General features: G+C 47.6%; 1 protein-coding gene across 1 annotated transcript in view; it reads right to left on the bottom strand.

The window, feature by feature from the left end:
• Position 1: 1 nt before the first annotated feature.
• Positions 2-27,078, bottom strand: part of GTF2IRD1 (GTF2I repeat domain containing 1) — a 189,378-nt gene continuing 162,301 nt past the window's right edge. The window contains exons 23-28 of the mRNA XM_015427957.1: positions 19,390-19,437; positions 8,297-8,374; positions 6,834-7,026; positions 1,845-1,882; positions 847-983; positions 2-70 (exon numbers count right to left, since the gene is read on the bottom strand). Coding sequence (XP_015283443.1) covers positions 2-70; positions 847-983; positions 1,845-1,882; positions 6,834-7,026; positions 8,297-8,374; positions 19,390-19,437 — 563 coding nt within the window. The remainder of the gene's footprint in view (positions 71-846; positions 984-1,844; positions 1,883-6,833; positions 7,027-8,296; positions 8,375-19,389; positions 19,438-27,078) is intronic.

Genomic DNA, 27,078 nt, shown 5'->3' with positions numbered 1-27,078 from the left:
CTCAAGAGTTCATGGGTCCTGGGATTTGAACGTTGAGTCCGCCGTAGTCCAACATGTACATGGGCCATTGCTGGAAAAGACGAATTAGGAAAACACAATGGCGTTTGATAGACGGCTGGCTCACCAGCTGAGACCCCAAGACACTCTGAGCCAGGGGTGTTGAACTCATTTGTTATGAGGGCTGGATCTGACATAAATGAGACCTTGTTGAGCCGGGCCATGTGTGTCATAAAATGTAATGCCAGGTAGCGGAGATATAAACTTTATAAAGGACACAAACACAAAAGGATTTTTTAACTTAAAATAAAAACATGCTTAAAACATTAGCACTCTTGCAATATTTTGTTTATTTAACAGTGTCTGATAGCTGACACCTCTTGCTCTGAATTACTGCATCAAAATGCCTGTGCTGTTGCAATCCTAGTATGCTGTTCAGGTGTGTATCTGTAAGCTGCAAACCTACGATGATGCAGCAGCAGCAGAACTGGAAGAAGAAGCACAAGACACCCAGTTCCACTGCAGGCCTGATAGAAGCCCTCCAGGGGCCTAATCCGGCCCCCGGGCCGCATGTTTTACACCCCTGCTCTGAGCTGCCTTCTGCCCCAGTCATAGTCTTCATCCAGTGCTGTTTATTCTGTGGCTCTCTGGGGTCTCAGAGAGCCTAATATCTCCTAGCTGAGACCCTTTAACCAGAGATGCCACTTAAACACATGGCCTTCTTCATGCAAACATCGTATCCCCCCCTGCAAGTAAGGAAACTGCTTCCTTTTGCTGTCTGAAGTGGTACAACCCAGACAGAGGTGGACTTAACTCAGCGAGAGCTGTGCTAGTTGTTAACATACTTACCACAAGCGAGATCTGATTGGCTGATGGCGTGGACTCCAGGTTGGAAGAGGAAGAGGACGATGACGACGAAGAGGAGGATACAGAATTCCCTTCTGAGATCCGCTTCCGCTTCCGTTTGGGAATGCTGCCATCAGTTTCTAGGAGAACATAAGAACATAAGAGACGCCAATGTTGGATCAGGCCAATGGCCCATCTAGTCCAACACTGTCACACAGTTGTCAAAAATACCAGGTGCCATCAGGAGGTCCAGCAGTGGGGCCAGGACACTAGAAGCCCTCCCACTGTCGACCCCCCCCCCAAGCACCAAGAATACAGAGCATCACTTGCCCCAGAGTCCCTATCTATACCTTGTGGCTAATAGCCACTGATGGACCTCTGCTCCATATGCTTATCTAATTCCCTCTTGAAGCCGTCCATGCTTGTAGCCACCGCCACTTCCTATGGCAGTGAATTCCATGTGTTAATCACTCTTTGGGTGAAGAAGTGCTTCCTTTTATCTGTTCTAACCCGGCTGCTCAGCAATTTCATTCTTCTGGAATAGCTGCCACCACCTCCTGTGGCAGTGAATTCCATGTGAAGAAATGTGTTTTCAAAGGAATCCAAAGGAAGCAATGTGTTTTTAATTTGCACGGCCTTCTCCCCATACAGCTTCCTCTCCAAAGGTGCCTCCCCTCTAGTGCAGGGGTCCCCGACCCTTACATGTATTTCAGTAGGAGGATTTGTGAGTTACAGCTCCTTTCTACCAACGTATGAAGGGGGGGGGATCATACTGGGAATTCTTCTTATGGGAAAGGTTACAGGGAGGGGACTTCAGAGGGGTGTGGTCAGAATAAAAAAGAAGGAAGGGGGTATCCATCTATGTCGTTCTGAGCTGCCTGGGGAAAGTGTGGAATAAAAAAATCTACCAAATTCATAAATATGGTTAAGATTAGCATAAACAGATTCACTCCAAACTGATGCTTTGAGGCTCCCCCCCCCCTTTTAATTTTTCAACCTACCTGGCTGTTTGGCCTCCGGGCCCGCATCTGCAAACGGCCTGTGTGGCAAAACACAAATAAGAACATGAGATTTAGACTTAGTGGATGTCCAGAGCCTCTCTCCAGGATTCATCAAACTGCCTGGGGCTAGCATTGTCTTTGTGCACAGTACGTCTGAGTGAAGACCACCTCAAATCTCTGACCGGGGGAAAAAATTCTATGATCAGAAAAGTATTTATTATATTTACATCTTGCTTTTCAGCCAAAACATTGGCTCCCGGGGAATCAAAAGATAATAAAAATGGTGCATTTCACTACAAGATGTTCCGGGGAGGGGGAGACTCTCAGCTTGAACTGGGTCCACCCATGGGCCTATTAGGCATGGCTGTTTTCCCTCGTCTTTATCATGCATGTCCTCCAGGTTTTCTTTTTCATTCTGCATTTTCCTTCCTTCAGCGCTCCGTTCACTTTGTGGTTGCTGTTTCTCTGGGTTTTCTGAGAGTGCTTTTGTGCAGATTTTTCCCTTGTTTCACTTCCATACAGATTCCCTCGGATTCCCCCCCTGCCGCCCTTTTGCCACCCCTCAAAGAAAAAGAAGAAGAGATTGGATTTATACCCCGCCCTTCACTACCCAAAGGAGTCTCAGAGCGGCTTACAAACTCCTTTCCCTTCCCCTCCCCACAACAGACACCCTGTGAGGTAGGTGGGGCTGAGAGAGTTCTGACAGAAACTGCTCTTTTTTTTCAAGAACAGCTCTGACAGAACTATGGCTTGCCCAAGGTCATCCAGCAGGTGCAAGTGAAGGAGTGGGGGATCAAACCCGGTTCTCCCAGATTAGAGTCCGCGCACTTAACCACTACACCAAGCTGGCTCACTTCCCCGCCCACTTCCACTCAATGTGGTCACTTCCCCCGCCCACATTGAGGTTGTTTCACCCACACTGCACCTTCTGCCATCCTCCCCCCCTTCATTGGTGTACAAGCTCCACTGATTACTTTTCCCTTGTTGTTTTAGATGTTTACATTTTTTGACAAGTGGCATGAGTCTAGCGATATGAGACTATTGTTAGTCCTGGATTTTTAAAAAAATTAAAATGGCGAGGGGAAAGTTTAAAAGGAGCTGTGTGAGGTTTAGTTCCCCGCTAGTACTGACTTGAAAGGGGGATCAGAGAGGAGGCAAATGGCAGCATTCCCAGTACAAAAAAAAAGAAAAGGATTTCAGTGCTGCATGCAAAAAAAATAAAGGGGGGGATCATTAGCACGGAATTAAATTGACATGAGATGCAGAGACAGAGACTGGGATGGAAAGCCTAAAGCTTTGAAAACATTTTTCCCTTTAATGCTTTAGTGAACAAAGTTGGGGGGGGGGGACCATTTCGGCAGCCTCCAAGAAGCCTCCCATTAAAATAAATGGCAGCTGAGCCACATGGACCTTCTGTGAACTGTTCAATTTAAGAATCGCTTGGGATCGATCCATTTGGAGGATAGAGTGCAATCTGCACAGGATAGGCTTAAAAAAACTACCAAGATCATGACCAGTAGGCAGGATCAAATCAGAAAATCAAGAAGAAAAAACCCATGCACATTTGCAAAGAAGAATGGGAAATTACCATTACTATGCAGCTGCTCTAGTGCATCAGCAAAAATTCCACATTTTTTCCAATTTAGTGGCACAAGACTAAAAAAGCTCCAGAGCTTCTGCCAGAGGAATCCTCCCCTGTACAAACTGCAGCCCTGTGCAAAGTGTGGTGGCAACAGGCACGCAAACACACACACACATTGCCAAAGATCAAAGCTTGCAATGCCAGTGTCATTGAGTTCTACCATGCATTCTGTACATTCAATGTGTTTCCCCATATTATGAGATTGTGTAATCTCATTTCCCCCCGTTTTTCGCAGTGGTTGATAACACAGCAGAGAATCCCCTAGTGCTTGGCAATATGGAAAACAGGACTTGGCAGCTGCTTGTCAGTTTCAAAAACAGTTTTGTCAGTCTCAGCGTCAGTTTTCCTTGTGTTCCCTTTAATTCAAGGACTCTTTTTGTAGCAGGAACTCCTTTGCATATTAGGTGACACCCCCCCAATGTAGCCAATCCTCCAAGAGCTTACAGTAGCCCCTGTAAGAAGAGCTCTGTAAGCTCTTGGAGGATTGGCTACATTAGGGGTGTGTCTCCTAATATGCAAATGAGTTCCTGCTGCAAAAAGAGCCCTGAATTAACATTAAAATACATGCACAAAAACTGAACCTTGAGGATTTAAGTTGAAGGTGCTTGCTGGATGCCACTGTGCAGTTGTGATAGGGCAATTGCATAAATTAAAAACTTTGGAACGTCGCAAGTGACATTCCCATCCCAATTTAGAAATGGTGTGCTTTTTAAAATTGTAGCTGCAGAAGAAATACACCGGAGGAAAAAGCAAGTTGTGTAAGGCAGGCACAGAATCCTAAATCGAGCTTAAAGGCTTGCTGCTCGGAAAATCTCCAATAAGCTGTGCGTGCATAATAGGCCTCGGTGGAAGGGTACCTGGCTGCTTCCTGTTGCCCCTTCAAAAGTCTTGTGTATGCAGAGCTACGAACAAACCTCTCCTCATTCTGTGATGAGGAAGGAGAGGTCTGGCTCATTAGTTTTCTGCATCACTGCTCAAACAGCCCATCAGAGGACTAGCTGTTCCATTTCAGAATTCAGCAAGCGAAGTCTCCAACTCAGTGCTGGAGTTGGAAGGGACCAGACGAAATTGGCATTTCCCACTAATTGCTCTTTCCCATTGTGGACCTCTCATGTCATTCCTTGGAGTCTACTCGCCCCCCAGGAGCAGCATTTTGTGGAGATCAGTGGGCTAAAGTGGGACAGGGAGGCAGGAAAGTTCTGTCCCGCAGATGAGACTTTTCGTCTGGATCCAACCCACTTTCATGACATATATATAATGTCACGTGGTGGTGGAAAGTGCCATCAAGTCGCGAACCTACAGCGACCCTGGAGGATTTTCAGGACCAGAGACTTCAGAGGCGGTTTGCCATTGCCTGCCTCTGTGAACTGACCGTGGGTGGTCTCCCACCTAAGTGCTAACCAGGACCAACCCTGCTTAACTTCCAAGATCTGACGGGATGAGGCTAGCCTGGGCCATCCAAACCAGGGCATAGAAGGCCATAGCTCCAGTGAAACATATGAAAGTGATTCTGCCATGTGCCAACATGCCAACCAAGAGGATTAGTTTTCAACCATTTATCATAACTTCGTCCCCCTTGTTTCATTCCCTAAAGACCTAGGAGGCAGGCAGCACCTGGTGCGAAACCTAGGGAGGCAGACATAAGAGGATCCTCAAGATGGGGACAAAAGAATTTTGGATGATTTCTGTATTTCACTGAAAGAACAAAGAAGGGAGACTGACTGGACAAAGCTTCCCAGGAACTGTGCTGTAACCCTAGTAAAGGTAAAGGTTTCCCTTGCTTGAAAGCTAGTCGAATCCGACTCTAGGGATGCAGTGCTCATCTCTGTTTCCAAGCTGAAGAGCCAGCGCTGTCTGAAGACGTTTCTATGGTCATGTGGCTGGCATGACTAGACGCCAAGGCGCCACCCTACACAACAGCGATAAAGATAAGATTGCCACAGGCCAGCATCTCATTGGCCGGTTCTGCATCTGGCATTCGCTCCAAATTTTCTCAACACTGAGGAAAAGATGCAGCTCAAAACCACATTCAGATACCCCGGGGCAATGCCGCACTGACTGCGAAGTCACCCCTGAATGGCCATAAATCTAGGCAGAAGGTACCATAAAACCTGAAGGTCAAAGAAAGTGAAAGTGGCATGCAGTGTGGAGGGTACCATAAAACCCGATGATCAAAGAAAATGAAAGCAGTACACAATGCAGAGGGCAATTTCTGTCCCAACGTGGGTTTGATAAAACAATGGAGGAAAAAGCCAATGCAGCATGGCCCACTGAGGAAGCCGGCATGATCAGACCCATGGCCTAAGACAGTGTTTCCCAACCCATGGGTCGGGATCCAAAAGTGAGCCCTGAAGCCTCTGAAAATGGGTCATGGGGCCAGCCCTCCCTAATGGCCAGTTCTGCCCTCTGCATCCTTTGCTTTCCTTCCTCCGTCACCAGCTTCCCACATTCTCATCTCCCCCTCTCTCTCTTTCTGACAACAGTGAGGAGAAAAAAGCCAACCAGGCAAGTAGCAACTTTATGGTTATGTTTGTTGGTTTCTCAGAAACATCAGTTTGGGCACTAGAGAACATGGAATGCTGGAACAGATGAATGTCGAGCCCATAGTTTGCCTAGGGCACCAAAAAACCTTGAGCCGGCCCTGGATGGGTCCTTGTGCAAAGTAAATTTGGACTTGAGGGTCACCATACCAAAACAAAGAAGAAGAAGAAGAAGAAGAAGAAGAAGAAGAGATTGGATTTATACCCTGCCCTTCACTACCCAAGGGAGTCTCAGAGCAGCTTACAAACTCCTTTCTCTTCCCCTCCCCACAACAGACACCCTGTGAGGTAAAAAGAAGAAGAAGAGATTGGATTTATACACCACCCTTCACTGCCCAAAGGTGTCTCAGAGCGGCTTACAAACTCCTTTTCCCTTCCCCTCCCCACAACAGACACCCTGTGAGGCTGGAGGGGCTGAGAGAGCTCTGACAGAAACTGCTCTTTTTCAAGGACAGCTCTTATCAGAACTACGGCTTGCCCAAGGTCATCCAGCCAGGTGCAAGTGGAGGAGTGGGGAATCAAACCCGGTTCTCCCAGATTAGAGTCCGCACACTTAACCACTACACCAAACTGGCTCTCCGGGAACGACTGGGAACCCCTGGCCTAGGAGATCTGCTTCCACCTTTGTACACTGTTTTGTGCTAATATGGTAAGCCCAATAAAAGGCATTACATGACTTTTGTTCTTGATTTGAAGGTTTTTTGCAAGGCTGGACGTTTTTCTGCAAAAGGAAAAGGCTGTTCTGACTTCACGCCAGCAGAGGACACTGTTGCTGCACCGACGGAACGCCAAAGCAGCCGGACTTACTGGAGCTGGTTGACGATGGCCATTCGGATACGGTCTCGCGCTTTGAGGATTTTCTCCAACCGGTGGATGTCATAGGTGTTGGGGTTTCGGAAAGGGATGTCGTCTGGCAGGCCGGTGACTTCGATGGCGTCGGGACTGTCCCTGATCAGTTTATATGGCACCAGGACCGGCCGGTTCAGACCCAAAGCTTCTCCTGTAACAACAGCCAAGGTGAGGTTAAAAAGGTAGTTCCAGGTGGTCAGCCCCTATCGGTCTGAAGCGGCAGAACCAATCTAGAGCCCAGTGGGGCACCTTTAAGACCAACAAAGGTTTGTTCAAGGCATGAGCTTTCGTGTGCACGCACACTTTCTCAAATACACTGGAATGGGAGGTAAGGTTCAAACTTATAGACAGACAGAGGTAAAGGTGAAGGTTCCCTTGCTCGAAAGCCAGTCGAATCCGACTCTAGGGATGCGGTGCTCATCTCCGTTTCAAAGCCGAGGAGCCAGCGCTGTCGGAAGACGTTTCCGTGGTCATGTGGCCGGCATGACTAAACACCAAGGCGCACAGAACGTTGTTCCCTTCCCACCGAAGTGGTACCTATTTATAATTTCTTGCTTTCAAACTGCTAGGTTGGCAGGAGCTGGAACTAGAGATGGGAGCTCACTCCATCATGCGGCACACTCGGGTCTCAAAATGCTGAACCTTCCACAGCCTGCAGTTCAGCGTCTTAACCACTTGAGCCACCGCAGCTCCAATATAGACAGAGGCCAAACAGCAAATTAACATGGAACGTGATGAAAAGGGAAAAAAGGACAGAGCATCCTTCCAGCTAGAGAGCTCCACAACTGTTGAATGCAGAGGCTCTCAGAAACATCTGTTGACATTCTCCTCGCCTATATCTCTAATTCTCAGTCAAAGCCACCAAGCTCCCCGGTTCTCCCGCCTCCACAGTGCTTGTCTTGCAGTCACTGTTGTGATGTAACAAAATTAAAGTAGCATTGAAGGGACGCATTTATTTAATCAGTTGATGCCTTTTCCAGCTCTCCGTTCTAGCCAAGGGCCCAGGGGTGGTGGACGTGGTTCCTCTCTCCCTCGCATCAGACTTGTGCGGTAGGTTCACTGAGAGAGAGGCAGGATGCAATAAGCAGTGTGCAATAAGCAGGATGCAATAAGCAGAGGCTTGAAGTCTGCAATAAGCAGTGTGCAATAAGCAGGATGCAATAAGCAGAGGCTTGAAGTCTGCAATAAGCAGTGTGCAATAAGCAGGATGCAATAAGCAGAGGCTTGAAGTCTGCAATAAGCAGTGTGGCTGAGCCAGGATTTGAACCCAGGCCTCCCTAGTCGAAATCCAGCCCTTTAACCACAGCGACCCGAGTGTCAGCGGTGTGAGGAGCAGGGAGGGAAGAGGAGAGTAAGAACCCAGCCCAGGTTCAAATCCACAGAGAATCCAGCTAGAGTGGCCCGGGGGAGCGGCTACTCACCGTATTTTTCGTTGAATAGCTCCTTCACTTGCTCCCGGAGAATCACCTTCTCACCCAACCTGTTGGCGTCATCCTCATCTGCAAGGAAACCAGAAACAGCTGTAAAATTAATAGTGTTTCCTTTGTGCCTCTTACCAGTATCGTTACACCATCATAGTCCAGGAAATGCCGTCACTCCCAGGACTGCCCCCCAATGTTCCCTCTAAGCTGTGGAGTCTTGTGAGCAAAAATTCCACTTTGTGAGCTCCTGACCTTAAAGTTGTGAGCGAGCGATTTGGCTCCTGCATAAATTAGTTTGCTCTGGAGCCATCCTTCCTGAGCTAAGACAAAAATGTGTGAGCTGCAGGCTAAAAAACCGTGAGCTAGCTCACACTAACTTAGCTTAGAGGGAACACTGCTGTCCCCAGGTCTCCTGTTTATTTACCTGGTCATTGACTCAAGGCCCACCTACATGTTCCCAATGGGGAACTGGCAATCAAACTGCAGCCCTGAGTCCCCAGTAGAAACCCCATGTCAAATTGTTACAAGGGCCCCGATTCAGATCAGACCCCGGTGAATGGGCGGGCCCTCCTGCCTTCCCTCCCATGCTGTGCCTCCGAGCCAAAACAGCCTCGGAGGGCTTCATTTACCCCATTGGGGAGCTGCACATGTGAGCATTCAGTGTATGTGGAGCCCCACCCTGACAGGGCAGACAATGCCCCTCGGGACCATTTCGGCTCTGGAAAACAGGGCAAGGTGAAGCAGGAGTCCCCCGCCCCCTGCTGCCCCCCCCCCATGCCACGGTCCTGATTGGAATCAGTCCCCGGTACTGCTTGCATACAGAATCATCTCGGGGAACTCACGGCTGCAGTACGGCCGCGAGTCTCCCATGGTGAGCTCATGTCAAAACGTAACGTGTAGTTTGGCCCTACCGTTGGGAATTTCTGACATGCACAGTGTCGCTTTTAATCTCTAATCCAGATTTCATGGTATCCCGGTAAACATGTAGCCCAGCTTCCGTTTGTGGAAATAACGGGGAACTTGTTAGGGACAGGAGGGCAGGTATACGAACAGACGAAGCTGCCTTACACGCCAAGGCAGGCCGTTGGTGCATCATTCAAGCTCAGTGTTGCTTGCTCTGACTGGCAAGGGTTTTCTGAGGGTCTCAAGGAAAGAAAGGATTTCCCAGTCCCTCCTTTCAGAGACCCTTTCAATGGAAACCCCAGGGAGCTCAACTTGGGATCAATGTTCCCTCTAAGCTCTGGAGTCTTGTGAGCAAAAATTCTAGTTTGTGAGCTACCGGCATCAAAGTTGTGAGCGAGTGATTTGGCTACTGCATAAATTTGTTTGCTCTGGAGCCATCCGTTCTGAGCCAAGACAAAAATTTGTGAGTTGGAGGCTAAAAAACTGTGAGCTAGCTCACACTGACTCAGCTTAGAGGGAACACTGCTTGGGATCAAGCAATTCCTCCCCCTCCCAAGCATAAACTGCCCCCTGAGCTATAGAGTGATCGGTTGGTACAAAGGAGAAGGGATAAACATCCACCCAACCCCAGGTGCCTGCTGACCATACTCCGAAAACTTCCTGCCACCCTCTCTCCCCTGCCCATGGCCATTCCCCACCAACGGGGTCCATCTCCAGTTCTGGCGTTCAGCTGCGGGGGGAAACACGAAACTGCTAAATCCTTCCAGGGAAGGATTCGGCACCTCCTTTGGGCTTAGCAATCCTCCCTCTAGCCCGTGCATTAGAGTTTCGGGAGAAAATCCAGGATTGGGACCCCCAGGTTTTCCCTTAACAACTAGCCTGGCCTTTAACCCAGGAGGAAAGGCAACCTGTGTGGTTAGAGTGTTTGGTCTGGGAGACCTGGGTTCAGATTGCCCACTCCGCTGATGACGTTTGCTGGGTGGCCTTTGGTTCTGTGTGTGTGTGTGATGTGTCATCAAGTCACTTCCAACTTATGGTGACCCAATGAGTGAATGACTTCCAAATTATTCTATTGTTAACAGCCTTGCTCGGGTCTTGCAAACTGAGGGCTGTGGCTTCCTTGACTGAGTCCATCCATCTCAACGTTGGGTCTTCCTCCTGTCCTGCTGCTTTCAACTTTCCTTAGCTTTACTGTCTTTTCCAGTGAGTCTTGTCTTCTCAGGGTATGACCAAAGTAGGATAGCCTCAGTTTAGTCCAGGTTCCAACTTCCCAAAGATCGCTGGGTGATCTCTGGCTAGTCAACACTGTCTCAGTCTAAGCTACCTTATGGGGTTGTTTTGTGGAGAGGATAAAATAAGGGAGAAGGAGGCATGCCCTGCCAAGCTCCTCAGAGGAAAGATGGGATAAAGCCATGGACCCTTGATCAGCTCCTCTCATCTTCCAATTCACCTCCGAAATATGAGAACAAACACAGAGCCTGAGTGAGATCAGGCTGTTCTTATTCTTCAGATAACTCGTGGAAGCGAACAGGCCTCAAGGTGACTTCAGATTAGTGGGAAAGCTGACAGGTGTTGGAAAAATTGTGGGGGCCATGGCACCTATATTCATTGCTGGTGGGAGTGTCCCAAGGTTCAGATCTTCTGGAGAGAAGTCAATGCCCAAATATTTCTAACTACAGGTTGCGCCCTCTAACTGCAACCCTCCTTGTTCCTCCTGAACCACTGGAGTCATTCTGCCCCTAATGGGCTTATGAAAGAGCTAATAGAATTATGTCTTGCGGCTGCTAGGAATGTTATTGGATTTCACTGGAAATCTAAGAAGACTCTACAACTGAGTGATTGGTATCTGAAATTGTGGGACTTTTTTCTACAAGACAAAGTTTCCACTAGTATCCTTCGATCTGAAAATCAACCCGTTCCTGACAATCTCCAAGAAAAATGGATGCCCCTCTTAGAAGCGTCAGCAGCACATAAAATTGACACCTCCCTGTTTGCTCTACATAAACTTCAGGATCTACTTTCTTATTTTAAACTGTTTTTTTTAAATTTAATTAAAATTTAAAAAAAGAAAAAAAGAAAAAAAAGATTAGTGGGAAAGGATGAGGGACTCTGGAAAATGGAACCAAACCTGTTTATCACTAAGCAGAACGATAAAAGTTATGTGGAATCCAACTTCAAGCATTTCTGGAGCAAAGCCTGTTATCCCTATTATCAATGAATATCTGATTATTTAGTCTGGCACTGGAAGGGCCATCAGCCGTGGGGGGGGGACACCAATGAGACCGAGAAGCGGACACCCCCCAGTCATGGTACCTTGGTATCGGTGGATCTCCTTATGAGTTCTCTGAGCTTTCAGAGGTCTGCACAACAACACAGAATGTTGTAAATTAGTCTGTGCTGAGTGATGGCTCAGATTTCTCAGACGAAGAGCTACCTGCTGGCCCTGAGCCAGTAATTGATGAACAGCTGCTGCAGCTGGCTCTGAGCCAGAAGGAGAGCTTAGGTTACCGGCTGATCAGGAGTCACAGCCTACACCTGGTAGCTCTAAAGCAGTAAACAAGTCTTCAGCAGCCACTCCCAGCCCACCTAGCTCACCCACACCCATGCAGCACCAATGCTGTCAGAGCTGTTTAGAGTTAACTTAAGAAGAAGAGAAGAGTATGGATTTATACCCCGCCCTTCACTACCCAAAGGTGTCTCAGAGCAGCTTACAAACTCCTTTCCCTTCCCCTCCCCATAACAGACACCCTGTGAGGTAGGTGGGACTGAGGGAGCTCTTGACAGAAACTGCTCTTTTTCAAGAACAGCTCTTATCAGAGCTACGGCTTGCCCAAGGCCATCCAACCAGGTGTAAGTGGAGTAGTGGGGAATCAAACCGGGTTCTCCCAGATTAGATTCCACGCACTTCTGAGAGCCAGTTTGGTGTAGTGGTAAAGTGTGCGAACTCTAATCTAGGAGAACCGGGTTTGATTCCCCACTCCTCCACTTGCACCTGCTGATGTGACCTTGGGTCAGTCACAAACTCTGGCACAGCTGTACCTGAAAGAGCAGTTTGTGTCAGAGCTCTCTCAGCCCCACCCACAGGGTGTCTGTTGTGGGGAGGGGAAGGGGAAGGAGTTTGTAAGCCGCTCTGAGACTCCCTTGGGTAGTGAAGGGCGGGGTATAAATCCAATCTCCTCCTCCTCCTCTCCTTAACCACTACACCAAATTGATGTAAGAACATAAGACAAGCCAATGTTGGATCAGGCCAATGGCCCATCCAGTCTGACACTCTGTCACACAGTGGCCAAAAATACCAGGAGCCATCAGGAGGTCCAGCAGTGGGGCCAGGACACTAGAAGCCCTCCCACTGTCCCCCCCCCCCAAGCACTAAGAATATAGAGCATCACTTGCCCCAGCCTGAGAGTTCCTATCTATACCTTGTGGCTATAGCCACTGATGGACCTCTGCTCCATATATTTATCTAATTCCCTCGTGAAGCCGTCCATGCTTGTAGCCGCCACAACCTCCTGTGGCAGTGAATCCCATGTGTTAATCACTCTTTGGGTGAAGAAGTACTTCCTTTTATCTGTTCTAACCCGACCGCTCAGCAATTTCATGGAGTGCCCACAAGTTCTTGTATTGTGAGAAAGGGAGAAAAATACCTCTTTCTCTACCTGCTCTATCCCATGTGTAATCTTATAAACCTCGATAATGTCACCCCTCAGCCGTTGTTTCTCCAAGCTAAACAGCCCAAAGCGTTTTAATCTTTCTTCATAGGGAAGTTGCAAGAAAGGAGAAGAACTGCGAGACTCATGGCCCATTGTCAGCTGTCAATCGAAGAGGTGAATTAATAGTTTCACGATGACTGCAAAGGAATTGGCTGGGAGTCTAGCTCATTAAGACTTGGCTATAAATTCAGCTGGGAGAGGCAGCGGTTTGTGGATGCAACAAGGACACATCGCTACTCAGCCACCAACCTTGCTGCTACTGGACCTCTGCAGCATTGAACTGGACCTGACAACTGGGTTTTCTGGAACCCCTGACCTTGGACAGGAGGACTTGCTGCCTGGAACTCCGTGACCCTAGACTGGATTTTGGTAAACCTACTCTCTGGAATCCCTGACTTTTGGACTGGCCTTTGGTTACTCTCTGCAACCTTGCCTGTGACCTCCCCTGCTGGACCCAGCCCGTGCCTCCTGGGAAAGCTATATCAGTACACAGAAGTTCCTGAAGCACTTTTCTCACACTGCCCATACCGGGAGGGAAGCCTGAACGTGGAGCAACCTTTGGCTGTGCTATTTCCCTTCTCAGCCAAACCACCACAGCGATTTCAAGCGCACGTAAAGAGGCAAGCATGGCAACAGGCTTCCTTGAAGCATAGGATTGCTACTCCTTGCAGATCACCCTCCATCTTTCAAGCTGTGGACTCGAAGGGGGTGTACAGAGCCGGAAGCTGGGGGGGGGGCTGATGAAGAGGAACATTCTCCTTCCCTCCCCTCCTCCCACCACTGATGCTCAGTTGGATACGTATGGGTGTGTAGATGGTAGCAGACAAAGAAAGGGTTAAAGGATAGGTTGGGGGGGAGGATACATTGGCTTTCATTGGAAGAGTAATACTTTATCCATATTTATTTGCAACGTTTTTCTATTGCCGTTAAGAAGAATGTACAAAGCAGTTCACAAAATATAGGAAAAAAACCAACCCCAACCAGTAACGCCTGTCCCTAAAATCAGGGAACAAATGTAAAGAAAACAGTTGTGAGAGTCTGACCCACAGATCAAGCAGTCAACAAGAGTTGCAAAGAAGATGCTTTCTGTATAGTATGGTCAACAACAATGTTCCCTCTAAGCTGTGGAGCCTTGTGAGCAAAAATTCTACTTTGTGAGCTACTGGGCATTAAAGTTGTGAGCAAGAGATGTGGCTACTGCATAAATTAGTTTGCTCTGCAGCGATCTTTCCTGAGCGAAGACAAAAATGCGTGAGCCAGAGGCTAGAAAACTGTGAGCTAGCTCACACTAACTCAGCTTAGAGGGAAAACTGGTCAACAAGCACTACAGCACAATAGACAAATCCCTTCAAATCATAAGAAAATCCTAGTGTGAAAACACATCATCAATGTTGTCTCCGGATTATATAACGACGTTTCAAAATTGGATCTTCCTCAGGAAATATTAGAGTAGTGCAAAAGTTCTCTTGCTCATAAAGGGCTTTACAAAAAATCAGGAAAGATAATACATTTAGATAGGACGCTGATCTCAGTAAGTATTCAGGCTCAAATATGCTGCTGAGCTTCTCATGGATCCCAGGTGCCTGGGACAACGTTGATGATGTATTTTCACACTAGGATTTTCTTATGATTTGAACTTTCAGAGGTCTGCACAACAACACAGAATGTTGTAAATTAGTCTGTGCTGAGTGATGGCTCAGATTTCTCAGACGAAGAGCTACCTGCTGGCCCTGAGCCAGTAATTGATGAACAGCTGCTGCAGCTGGCTCTGAGCCAGAAGGAGAGCTTAGGTTACCGGCTGATCAGGAGTCACAGCCTACACCTGGTAGCTCTAAAGCAGTAAACAAGTCTTCAGCAGCCACTCCCAGCCCACCTAGCTCACCCACACCCATGCAGCACCAATGCTGTCAGAGCTGTTTAGAGTTAACTTAAGAAGTTAGAGTAGTACAAAAGTTCTCGTGCTCATAAAGGGCTTTACAAAAAATCAGGAAAAATAATACATTTAGATAGGACGCTGATCTCAGTAAGTATTCAGGCTCAAATATGCTGCTGAGCTTCTCATGGATCCCAGGTGCCTGGGACAACGTTGATGATGTATTTTCACACTAGGATTTTCTTATGATTTAAAGGGATTTGTCTATTGTGTTGTAGAGCTTGTTGACCGTAATATACAGAAAGCATCTTCTTTGCAAGTCTTGTCGACTGCTTGATCTGTGGGTCAGACTCTCACGACTGTTTTCTTTACGTCTGTTCTCTGATTAGGTCCTGATTGTCCACACTTGTCTTGTCTCCTAAAATCAGAAAGCCCCCTCCAGCAGGCAGAAACTGGGAGCAGAATGAAACCGTGATCTATACCACTCTATGGGCTCTGCAAGAGAAAGCCCTGGATTTTTCTTTTCTTCTTAAACTTGCCTTTTCTTTTATAAAAATAAATATTGTAAAAAGAAACCCAGCCCTAAAAAGCTTGCCTTTAAAACGGGGCAAAGGGATGTAAGTAAAGGTAAAGGTTCCCTTGCTCGAAAGCCAGTCGAATCCGACTCTAGGGTTGCGGTGCTCATCTCCGCTTCAAAGCCGAAGAGCCAGCGCTGTCCGAAGACGTTTCCGTGGTCATGTGGCCGGCATGACGAAACACGCCTTGGCGCACGGAACGCTGTTACCTTCCCACCGAAGTGGTACCTATTTATCTGCTTGCAATTTCTTGCTTTCGAACTGCTAGGTTGGCAGGAGTTGGAACTAGAGATGGGAGCTCACTCCATCATACGGTACCCGGGTCTCGAACTGCTGAACTACCGACCTTCCATGGCCTGCAGTTCAGCGTCTTAACCACTTGAGCCACCTGACAGCACCCTCAGCGGGCCTTGAAAGTGAATTGTTCTGCTCTGCAGAAGATGCTCCCTAGAGTATTCTGGGTTTTAAAAATAAAAAATAGATTCAGGTGGGTGGCCGTGTCGGTCTGAAGCAGTGGAACAAAGTCTGAGTCCCAGTGGCGCCTTTAAGACCAGTCAAGTTTAATTCCAGGTATAAGCTTTCGTGTGCCAGCGCACTTCAGATACCAAAATTAAAAAAATGTTCACTTTCACTTTGGCCCAGGAACATATTGGTAGCAAAGGGACACGTTGAAGCACAGGGTACCATACAGGTTTGGGGTCTTTTGGTTTGCAAAATGCCACAAATCAATGCATAATGAGCTTTGCTGGTTTTCTGCTGTTTCGTTGCATTGGAGTTGTGACGATACACGTGTGTTTCAAAAGGGCTGTGATTGTAAGCTGTGTAAAATGCTCTTAAAATATTAAGATGCTGTTTTCTCACACTTGTATCCCTCCTCCAACGAAATCAGGGCAGTATTACTGGGGAGGGGGGCTATCCCATTCCATCCTCATACGAACCCTGGGAAGAAGACGCAGAGAAATTCAAGTCTCCCCATTCTAAGTCCAACAGTAGCAGCACTCATGGTCCTTCCCCTTCCATTTTCCGCCTCATAACACTCCTGCAAGGTAGGTTAGGCTTAGAAAATTGCCGGGCTTTTGGATGAGGACAGTGATGGGTACCACCTTACTGACCCCCCCTCCCCCCCGTTTGGTGTAGTGGTTAAGAGCAGTGGACTCTAATCTGGAGAACTGGGTTTGATTCCCCACTCCTCCACATGCAGCCAGCTGGGTGACCTTGGGCCAGTCACAGTTCTCTCGGAACTGTTCTCTCAAGAGCAGTTCTCTCAGAGCTCTCTCAGCCCCACCTACCTCACAGGGTGTCTGTGGTGGGGAGAGGAAGGGAAGGAGATTGTAAGCCACTCTGAGACTCCGAGTGAAGGGCGGGTATAAATCCAATCTCCTCTTCTTCCTCTCTCTTCTTTTCCTTCCTGCCTCTTTTCCATCTTCTTGCAGGGCGGGGATATCATTAGAATCTGATATGTTAAATGTCATCTGATAACGTTTTTATTTATATATTATTTATATTGTTCTATTATATATGAATGTTTTTTGTCATTGTGTTCTTCACTGCCCTTAGTCGTGTGTACACAGGGGTAAGGTGGGAAAGAAAGAAAGAAAGAAAGAAAGAAAGAAAGAAAGAAAGAAAGAAAGAAAGAAAGAAAGAAAGAAAGAAAGAAAGAAAGAAAGAAAGAAAGAAAGAAAGTTCCAGTATCATTTGGTGAGCTTTGTGGCCAAGTGAGGAACCTGCAACTTTCTGGTCCAAATCAGTAACTATTAAGCAGCATTCCCAGGCCTCCTAGTCCTGCTACCTGAGATCCTTTTAAAGGGAATCATTTGGGTCTGAACCAAGACTGTTCTGCCTGTAAAGCATGTCATCAGCCACTGAGCCACTGAACTTCCTTGGGCACACTGTAGGGGGCCGTGCCACAGAAACCACAGACAAGCAGCCCAACTTTTGCCTGCAAAGTCTGATCTGTTTCAGCATCCTGTTCCCTACCAGGAGGCCTGGCAGCAGGGTATGAAGCTAGGGTTGCCAGGTCTGGGTTGGGAAATACCTGGAGATTTGGGGGTGGAGCCTGGAGATGGTGAGGCACAGGGGAGGGACCTCAGCAGGGTACAAGGACATAGAGTCCACCCTCCAAAGCAGCCATTTCCTCCAAGTGAACTGATCTTTGTAGTCTGGAGTTCAATTCTAAAAGTGGGAGATTTCCAGCCCCCTCCCCCCCCCAGCTTAGTCAATAACATTCCACCTTTGTTTGCCCTCAGGCAACTCTTATTCAAAGGTATACTGCCTCTAGCTACAGAGGTTCTATTTAGCTATCATGCCAAATAGCAATTAACAGGTGCATCATCCTTGTGACACAGACTTAAGAGTGTGCAGAAGTTTTGTACCCTCTGTCCCCAAGATCATGCCAATCCCAGAATGCTGGGAGTTCGATTTATGACGTTTACACCCTACCTTTCCCTTGTAACTCAAGGTGGCTTACAATTCCACATTAAAACCATATATAATGCAATTAAAAAACCCAATTAAGACCCCCCCCCCAAAGAAATGCCTGCTACCCAAATCCCGATTAAAAGCCACAGCAAATAGAACGGCCTTATAACGCATCCTAAAAGCTTCTAAAGATAGCACTTCCACCTATTACTTCTTTAAGGAGCCCCTTGCGCAAGGTGGGAGTCACCACCGAGATGGAAGGGGTTCTAGTAGACACTAAGCAGTCCACCTTAAGTGTGGGAACAAGGAGAAGTGGGGGAACTATGGTCCTTTCCGCATTTGCCTGCCATGCCGGATTTTTTAAAGTGTTCCAGCTGGATTTTTTTCAGTGTTCGAGTCAAGGCGATTTAAGTCCACAGCAAAACAGCATCCAAATAAACCTGGGGCAACAGCAGGCTGAAACTGGGCTGACCACTGAAGGGAGGGAATGTAATGCAGAATGGGGGGAAAAACCCGAAATAAAAAGAAGGCTGAACTTGATTTTAGTGCAGAATGGGGAGGGGGGGGGAACCCTGGATTAAAAAGAAGGTTGAATTAGATTTTAGTGCAGAACTGCTTCGAAGAGACTGCGGTGGACATGGATTAAAAGGAGAGTGCTGAAAGGGCATATGTATATAAGTGCCATCAACTTGTAACCAACTTATGGCAACCCCAGCAAGGGGCTTCCAAGGCAGAGGTTTGGTTTGCCGTTGCCTCCCTCTGCAGAATCTTACTGGTGGTCCCTCATCCAAGTACCGACACTGCTTAGCTTCTGAGATCTGATAAGATTGGGCTATAACATGCCATATTCCTTTCGTGGGGAAACTAGAGGACCATAACTGGTGACATATGAGGAGACATGAGCCTACAGGTACGCTGACTCATTCACAAAAGACACTTTTAATTGCGCTGGGAAATAAACCAGCCAGCATAGCTGTTTAACGCAGGTGTGACGTGTACCTGTAGGCTAGTCCCTGATAATAATCAGGCTGCCACGTTCTGAACTAACTGGACATGCCTGGTGGGCATCTTCAAGGGCAGCCCCACGTTTGTCACAGTAGTCCAGCCCTGAAGTTACAAAAACATGGTACAGAATAGCCACATCAGCTACGTCTCAGAAAGGGAAGGGTTTATTTATTCCACCTTTTTATTCTGCCTTTTCTCCAAGGAGTTCAGGGAGGTGTACGCCATTCTCCTCCTCTCTGTTTTAATCCTCGCGACAACCCTGCAGGGTAGGTCAGGCTGAGAAAGAGTGACTGGCCCAATGCCGTCCAGTGAGCTTGAGTGGCAGAGAAGAACTTTGGACTTGGGTCTCTCGGGTCCTAGCCCGACACTCTATTCACAACATCATAACCTTTTAATACTTATTACAGCACCACAGCTTTGAGCCAGGGATCTCCCAGACCACAGCGTCACCAGGTACTGCTCGAATGAGAAGTTATTCTCCCCACCCACCCTAAAATTTATACCCTTCTTTGTGTCCCCCCCCCTTCTTCTTTTGGAGATACCATGTCGCTTTTTAGAAACACGTTCCTTGTCTGCTACCATCTACAACGCAGCAACTGAGCAACGTACCGTGCAAAGCAGCATAAGCTTTTTCCAAGGTGGATATCCGTCTAGGGGCTACGGCACACATTAAGAGAAAGAAAGAGGGAGAGGGGGAGAGAGAGAGAGAGAGGGAGACAATGGTGAGTGAGGTTTAGTTCACTGCACAAGACGGACGCAGTAGAAACCCGGGTGCAATGTTCTGAAGAACAGGTCCCCCTCTGCATTCCGGGATCCTAAAATACTTTTGAAGTGACCTCAAAAGTGGTACAGCAGGGACATCGATGAACATGCACCGGCCCCACGGCAGCCTCTGCTCGGAGACGTTTGTGGGTGGAACAGCCGACCCAGGTTCAATCCCTTGCATCTTCAGTTACATGACTCTCAGAGAAGTGAGCAAGGAAAGACAGCTGCCTGAAACCCGGATGCCGTAGCCAATCAGAAGCGACCATACTGAGCGTAATGATGTCACTCCCGGTCACAGTGGAAGTGACATCGATGCATTACCAGTGACATCATGTTTTTACAAAACCCAGTGGTGGCAGACCATCAGCTCTGTGTGCAGAAAGTCCCAAAGGTTTAACCCACAGCATCTCCGGTTGAAGGATCTCAGGTGCCGGTGCTGGGAAGGACCTTTCTTTGCCTGAGACACCGTCAGTCAGAGCAGACAACACCGAGCTAGAGAGACCCCTAGCGTGATGGGGTGTTTTACTCTTATTTTATTTAAAACATGTTTAAGCTGCTTTCCCCTCCAACTTCTAGGCAGCAAGCAATAAAGTAATTAAAACAAGCTTAAACTTAAACACACACACAAATTAAAAGCAATTAAAATAAAACATAAAAACACCTGAAAAGGAAGACGTATCGATGAGAATCAGTTAGGGAATAAGAGACAAAACCAAACCAATGCTCCCTCTAAGCTGTGGAGTCTTGTGAGCAAAAATTCTACTTTGTGAGCTACTGGCATGAAAGCTGTGAGCGGGCGATTTGGCCGCTGCATCAATTAGTTTGCTCTGGAGCCATCCTTCCTGAGCGAAGACAAAAATGTCTGAGCTCGAGGCTAAAAAACTGTGAGCTAGCTCACACTGACTCAGCTTACAGGGAACATTAGTCTTTACCCTCTGGCGGAAGGGAAGGATAGACAGGGACATATTAATCTCCCCGAGGAGAGAATTCCAGTTTCAGTGCCGCTATCCTCAGGTTGCCACCCATCTAGCCTTCGATGGTAGGAGCGCCTGAAGCAGGCCTCCAAAGATGACCGCAGTGATTGGTGTCAGGTCTCCCAGTTGAGACACTCTCCACAACACACTTTGGCAGTGATCGTTTATTGAGATATGCTTACTTCAGGAAACAAGCTCTGTGTCAGAACTGAAAAAAGGCGCGCAAAAAGCCCCTATGATAGTTAATACAAAACATACCCCACAAAACATACGTCACCATTCGGCCCCTACAGTCACTATGGCAACCCTGACAGATATATATGGCACCTTATCTACATCCAAGCCTGGCAGAAGAGACTCCAAGGCCAGCTCCCTTGGGAACCAGCTTCTGGGCACAACCTGACGGAAAAGTTACGACTTCCACGAGCGTCCACTTTAAACAGCCATGCACTCCCCTCAGGAATTCCCTCCCCCCATATCTATGGCAAGCAGTAAAGTGAGACATAGTGAAATGGAACCAATGCTTGACATTTGGGTAGGTTCGTATGGGGTGTAAGTAGTGATGCCAGACTAGGGATCCCAAGTCCCCCCGGGAGGTGGGGAAGCCCCAGAGGCCCGTTCCCCGGCACTGCCGGATCGGGCCCTGGGGGGAACTCCACCCCGACGTGCGCGTCACCCAAAAGCACTCTATGGTTTCCCCTTGTATGGCCGTGGCCCTGCCCCCAGCGTGCCTGGCGTCCTCCCGTCATTTCCGGGTGACGTGTGTACACACATGCACAAGACACCAGCCGGGAGCCCCCCGCTCCTGGCGAAGATACACTTGGCAACCCTATGCCAGACCCCCTGGTCGGTGTGGGAGTCCCACACTCCCAGGCCTCCCCTCTCTGGCACTGATCAGCTGGCGGGGGGGGGACTTATCGCAAAAAAAAAAGGGGGGGGAGGAACACCCAATGTCTTAGCAACATTCCTACATGATTCCAACATGACCTGGAAGCAAACTAGGCACGTCGAGGACATTGGAGTGACACTCTGGTTTTTGGGCAAAAACTCTATGGTAGAAGCTAATTCTAACATAGAGTTTCTGCCCCCAAACCAGAGCATCACCCCAACATCCCCGATGTGCCTATGTCACTTCCGGGTCATGTTGGAAGTCACGCGGGGATGTCACTGAAATCCCAGATGACGCTCCCTGATCCTGGTAAGGCCACTCCCTACCCCCTGCCGGCTGCCGGGAGGGACCTGGCAACCCTAGGTACACGTGATCCCTACGAGGCAGCTTTGTATGTTAGAAAGGGTCACCATAGCTCCAAGATTGGTTAAAACAATCTCAGCCAGGGAATATCCCTCTTCCTGAAACCCAAGAGGGCAGCGACTGAAGGATGGGTCTGACTAGGAGGAAGGTAGCTTCATATGGAGACGGAGCTCTTCCACCAGGCGTATGAGTAGGAGCCGCCACTACCATCATCATTATTCCATCTTCACCTGGCCCTGGATGAGGGAACATCAATGCTTCCCTGGAGCAGACGATGCTGAACAGTTCAAATATGCCATCTCTGAAATTTCATGTAGAACACCTAGAGCACTTTAGTCAGTAACTCGTTATGAATGTTTTGTACTGTTGGATTTTAAATGGTTTTAATTATGTTTTATATTGGCGTTTGCCCCTATGTAAGCCGCCCTGAGCCCGCATTGCGGGGAGGGCGGGTATAAATTGAATAAAATAAAATAAATAAATAAATACGTTCAATTCAGGTGTCGCCAAAAGCCTTCACAAAAGCTGTTGATCAGAGACAACTGTGGGATGAGTGGACTCCCCATTCCCGGTTCCTGCCTCCTCCAGCTCTCGGCAAACAGTCTGCTTCACCTGCAGGTCTTAAGTATTGAGCAACGCTAACATGCAGATGACAATGAACTCTACCATAGGGTTGTGCCACAGCCCGCTAAGGCAGAACTGATCGCTGCCCTTTCACGTCATGTATTTATGGGATTTCGAGCCATTTCCCTCCCAAAGGTGCCAAGGGCCAAAGGGAAAAGAAAAGAAGCACAGTAAAAACACCAAAAGTAGAACCGATAGCCCACTGTAACATTAAAAATAAAGAATCTTGATTGCGTTGCGTTGATGCCTTCTCCCTGATTTCACCTGCACAAAATATCGAGCTTCTTCTAGAAGCAGCAGAGATATTTGGGTTTTGCTCATCTTTTGCTACGCTGCTCTGCGACAGTTGCCACTCAGGATCCGGGTGCTTTTTTCTCACAGAATCTTTGAAGTTATCTTCATGTTATCTGCTTCTGTGTTTCTTTATAAATACACTTCTGTATTTTGGTGCCTTTGAGGTGATTTTGCCTCCCTCACCCCCACATTTCTAGGCCCACTTAAGTCTGCCTTCTCTTTCAAGCAAAGCAAGTGACTGCAGCCGCCTCATGTACAATGTTGCTTTAGAATCTTTAATAAGAATTCTCTGTGTTTTGTTTTGTTTTTTGGTAAGAGACAAACGGAATTCTCCAAAAATTTTGCAGATGAAGGACTGCAGCACGTGTTGCTTCCTTTGTTTGCATATTCTGCTTCCACCTGGCAAACAAATTTCCTGTTGACCCTTTTTAAAAATTTCACAAGCTTAAGACGGCCTCCCACTAGGCCGAATTTCTGACATAGGGAAACCAACAGGTGAAGAAGAAGCCAAGGCCACACCAGCGGTAACAGCAGCAAAGAAAAATTAAGGTGTTGAAAACCCCCCACACTTTTTATTGTTATCCTTTCTTGATCCCAACGCATTTCGCCCATACCTTCCTCAGGGGATCTCTTATAAGCAAGGAAAATATACTCATAGAATAAAATAATTCATTAAAAATGTATAGCCATTATAATCCAAATGGAATAATTCTGCTAAAAGTTAGAGTTAAAAAGCACAATGTGGGAACCTACAAACTGAATTTTTTTTTGAGAATTAGGTATTATTTTACAGAATTCCATAGTGGTCTCCTCCTAGAAAGTCAACCAAATAAATCATAATTAACATATGGGACCAAGAAAGAATAACAATAAAAAGTTTTTTTCCTCCAACACCTTGATATTTCTTTTCTGCTGACCTAGGGAAAAATCATTTTGTAAGCCACTCAAGCAATATAATTTTCTCCCAGAAAAAAAAATAAGATTCCCCCAGTCATGCCCTGTGAAAGAGCAGGTCAGCTGCTATATTTAAAGGCTACGTGGAACACAAGCGCATGAATGAAAAGGGGTCATATTGTCTAGTGGCTCTGACAAGCAGTACACCTCTCCCCAGGCCCTGTGCTCACACCATCTTGCAGACTTCTTTAAAAAATCGTGTTTAAGTGACACTTTTAAATTCTTGAAAGGATGAGCACCGGCTTTGCTATAACGCCAGAGGACAAAACCACACACCATTTTCATGTATTCCTTTCTAATGCTTTCGATCTATCAATCCACAAAATGGCCAACAATGCCATTCAAAACAAATGTCAAAATAATCCGGAATGTTATGGGGCTGATAATGAAAACAGGCGAATAACTAAGAAGCACAGTAAGCCAGCCGCAGAATCAAAAAACCTCTGGAGCAATCTTCGATTTAAAATCCTACTCTACGCTTTCTGATGACACGCAGCAGAAACCGTCTCAAACTCTCTTTGGTGATAAAAGAGAAAGGATGCTTTCCTGTCTCAGAAAGAAGGGGGGAACCTTTTAAATCAAGGCACACTTGTCTAATCTAATCGATCAACTGGACGCTGCCAGGATAGTCATAATACACCTAACTGGAAGCTATCCATAGCTGGTGATTATTCTGAGCAATACAGAACAACAAACAGCTCTGGGAAACAGGAGAATTTATCACAACACACACGGTTTGGGAGGGGGGGAAGAAATATAGAGAAAGAAAGAGGGAGCTGAGACCAAAAGATTACCTTCCGATACCTGGGAGGATGCTGCAGTTGCAAATCAACGGGGTGGGGGTGGGAAGAGAGAAAAAGGAAATAAATTTCGGCAAAAAACGAAGAACCCACAATGGCTGTTAGCAATCCAGTTTGAAAGGGCTTGCGCTGGCCGGCTGGCGTGCAACGGGGCACAAGGCCGTATATTGCATTTCTGAACTGGCGCATGAGTTGGCGCATACCCCATTGTGAGCCAGTGGCTCTGGAGCCAGTAACCTCCCATGCAGAGGCAGAATTTTCTCAGCACACAGCAGCTGCTCCCTTCTCTTATACAGTCATGGAGCCAGCTGTACAGACAGTGAGGAAGCTTCATCTGCCTGCAGAGCGGTCCAGAGATCAGGTGGGGGGAAACAGGCCCTACAGGTGAGCACATCTTTAATCGAGTCGAGCTGTGGGTCCATCTAGCTCAGCATCATCTAGCCGGATTTGACCTGCAGAGGAAGATCTTTTCCGACACCTTCTGAAATCCTTTATATTGGAGATGGTGGGGACTGAACTCTACCACTGAGACAGAGCCCTTCCTCTTAATTTTATTTATTTTATTTATTATATTTGATTTATTGGCCGCCATTCCCTGTGAGCGGTTGCGGTGGCTCAAGTGGTTAAGATGCTGAACTGCAGACCGGAAGGCCGGTAGTTCGGCAGTTTGAGACCCGAGTGCTGCATGACGGAGTGAGCTCCCGTCTCTGGTCCCAGCTCCTGCCAACCTAGCAGTTCGAAAGCAAGAAATTGCAAGTAGATAAATAGGTACCGCTTCGGTGGGAAGGTAACAGCGTCCCATGTGCCTCCTTGTGTAGTCATGCCGGCCACATGACCACGGAAATGTCTTCGGATAGCGCTGGCTCTTCGGCTTGGAAATGGAGATGAGCGCCGCAACCCTAGAGTCGGATTCGACTGGCTTTCGAGCGAGGGACACTTTTACCCTTTACCTTTATTCCCTGCGAGCAGGGCTCAGGGTGGTTTCCATCAGAAATAAATACAATATAATTGAGTTAAAAAAACATCTAAAATACTTAAAAAACAGAAAAATAACACTAACTCCAAGATGACGGTGGTGTCCACCAACCCCCTGGGCGAGGGGAATAGGCAGGAATAAAAGGGAGAGGTGGAAGTATGAGAGTGCCAGCGTGTCGGTGTCCTCAGCCAAATGCCAGGCGGAACATCTCTGCCTTACAAGCCCTACAGAAAGGCAGAAAACCCCATAGGACACACAGATGTTCTCCAGCAGAGAGTTCCACCAGGTGGAACAGCCAGACCTCTCTTGGGCCAGGGACCCCCAGGAGGCTCTTATTACGAGAGCGTGATGCTCTTCCAGGGACATACTGAGATGAACATATGAAGCTGCCTTATACTGAGACAGACCATTGGCCAACCAAAGTCATTCTTGCCTACTCTGACTGGCAGTGGCCCTCCAGGGTGCCGGGTTGAGGTCTTTCACACCGCCTGCTACCTAATCCTTTTAACGGGAGATGCCGGGGACTAAACTTGGGACCACCTGCACGAAAAGCACGTGCTCTGCCACCAAGCCACGGCCCCTCTCCTGAACAAGACCGCATGAAGCTGCCTTTTCTCGCGTCACACTCTTAAGTCCATCAAGGTCAGTATCGTCCACTTTGACTGGCAGCAGCTCTGCAGGATCCCAAGTCAAGGTCATTCACAAAGGGTCGCTGGGCCCTTTTAACTGGTGACTGTGGGGGCTGAACCTGGGACCTTTTGACTGCAAAAGCAGATGTTCGCCCCTTGAACTACAGACCCACCCCAATTCAGTTTGATGTAGCTTTTTGCTGCCTTCAGATGCTCTGTTTTCTAACACAGATTTGAATCCAAAAGGCAGAACAGACTGACGTTTTGGCTTGAATGCGCTATGTATTTGCCGTCGCCCCCCCAATCTGGACAAACTTAATCTATTTTCTTTCTACCTAGGATGGACAGGGTTCTTGGCATCCAGACAAAAATTACCAGAATGGGTGTCAATCTTGACTCCCAGTCATCTGTAAAATGAAGAAGAAGAGGAGAAGAGATTGGATTTATACCCCGCCCTTCACTGCTCGAAGCAGTCTCAGAGTCTCCTTTCCCTTCCCCTTCCCACAACAGACACCCTGTGAGGTATTTGGGGCTGAGAGAGTTCTTTTGAGAACTGCTCTTGAGAGAACAGCTCTGAGAGAACTTGTGACTGACCCAAGGTCACACCAGCAGCTGCATGTGGAGGAGTGGGGAATGAAACCCGGTTCTCCCAGATTAGAGTCTGTGCTCCTAACCACTACACCAAACTGGATGTACTCATCATGGACCCCAACACTGCCAAGTTCTCCCCAAGGAACATCCATACCGACATTCAATTGTCATGTGCAAGGGCTTGGTTGAAAAATATATTTGAAAGGTATGAGACTCAGATTGGGGGTTGGGGTGGGGTGAAAGTCTCCTCCGTGAAATCAAGTGTCCTTTTTTGTCTCGACTTATTTCAAAAGTATGATCACTCTCACTGACAAGAAGCAGATGGCTCTCATCTGGGTAACCGAAAGCAGGCTAGACTCTCCAAATAGGAAGCACAGCTGGATTACTGAGGCCTTAAAATTTCAGGAATGACAAAGTATATCCCGCATGAGCTATTTAA

Source organism: Gekko japonicus, unplaced genomic scaffold (genome assembly GCF_001447785.1).
Source record: "Gekko japonicus isolate JY-2015 unplaced genomic scaffold, Gekko_japonicus_V1.1 scaffold677, whole genome shotgun sequence".
NCBI lineage: Eukaryota > Metazoa > Chordata > Lepidosauria > Squamata > Gekkonidae > Gekko > Gekko japonicus.
Note: the sequence above shows the minus strand (reverse complement) of the source record. Positions and strands in the feature narration are given on the sequence as shown.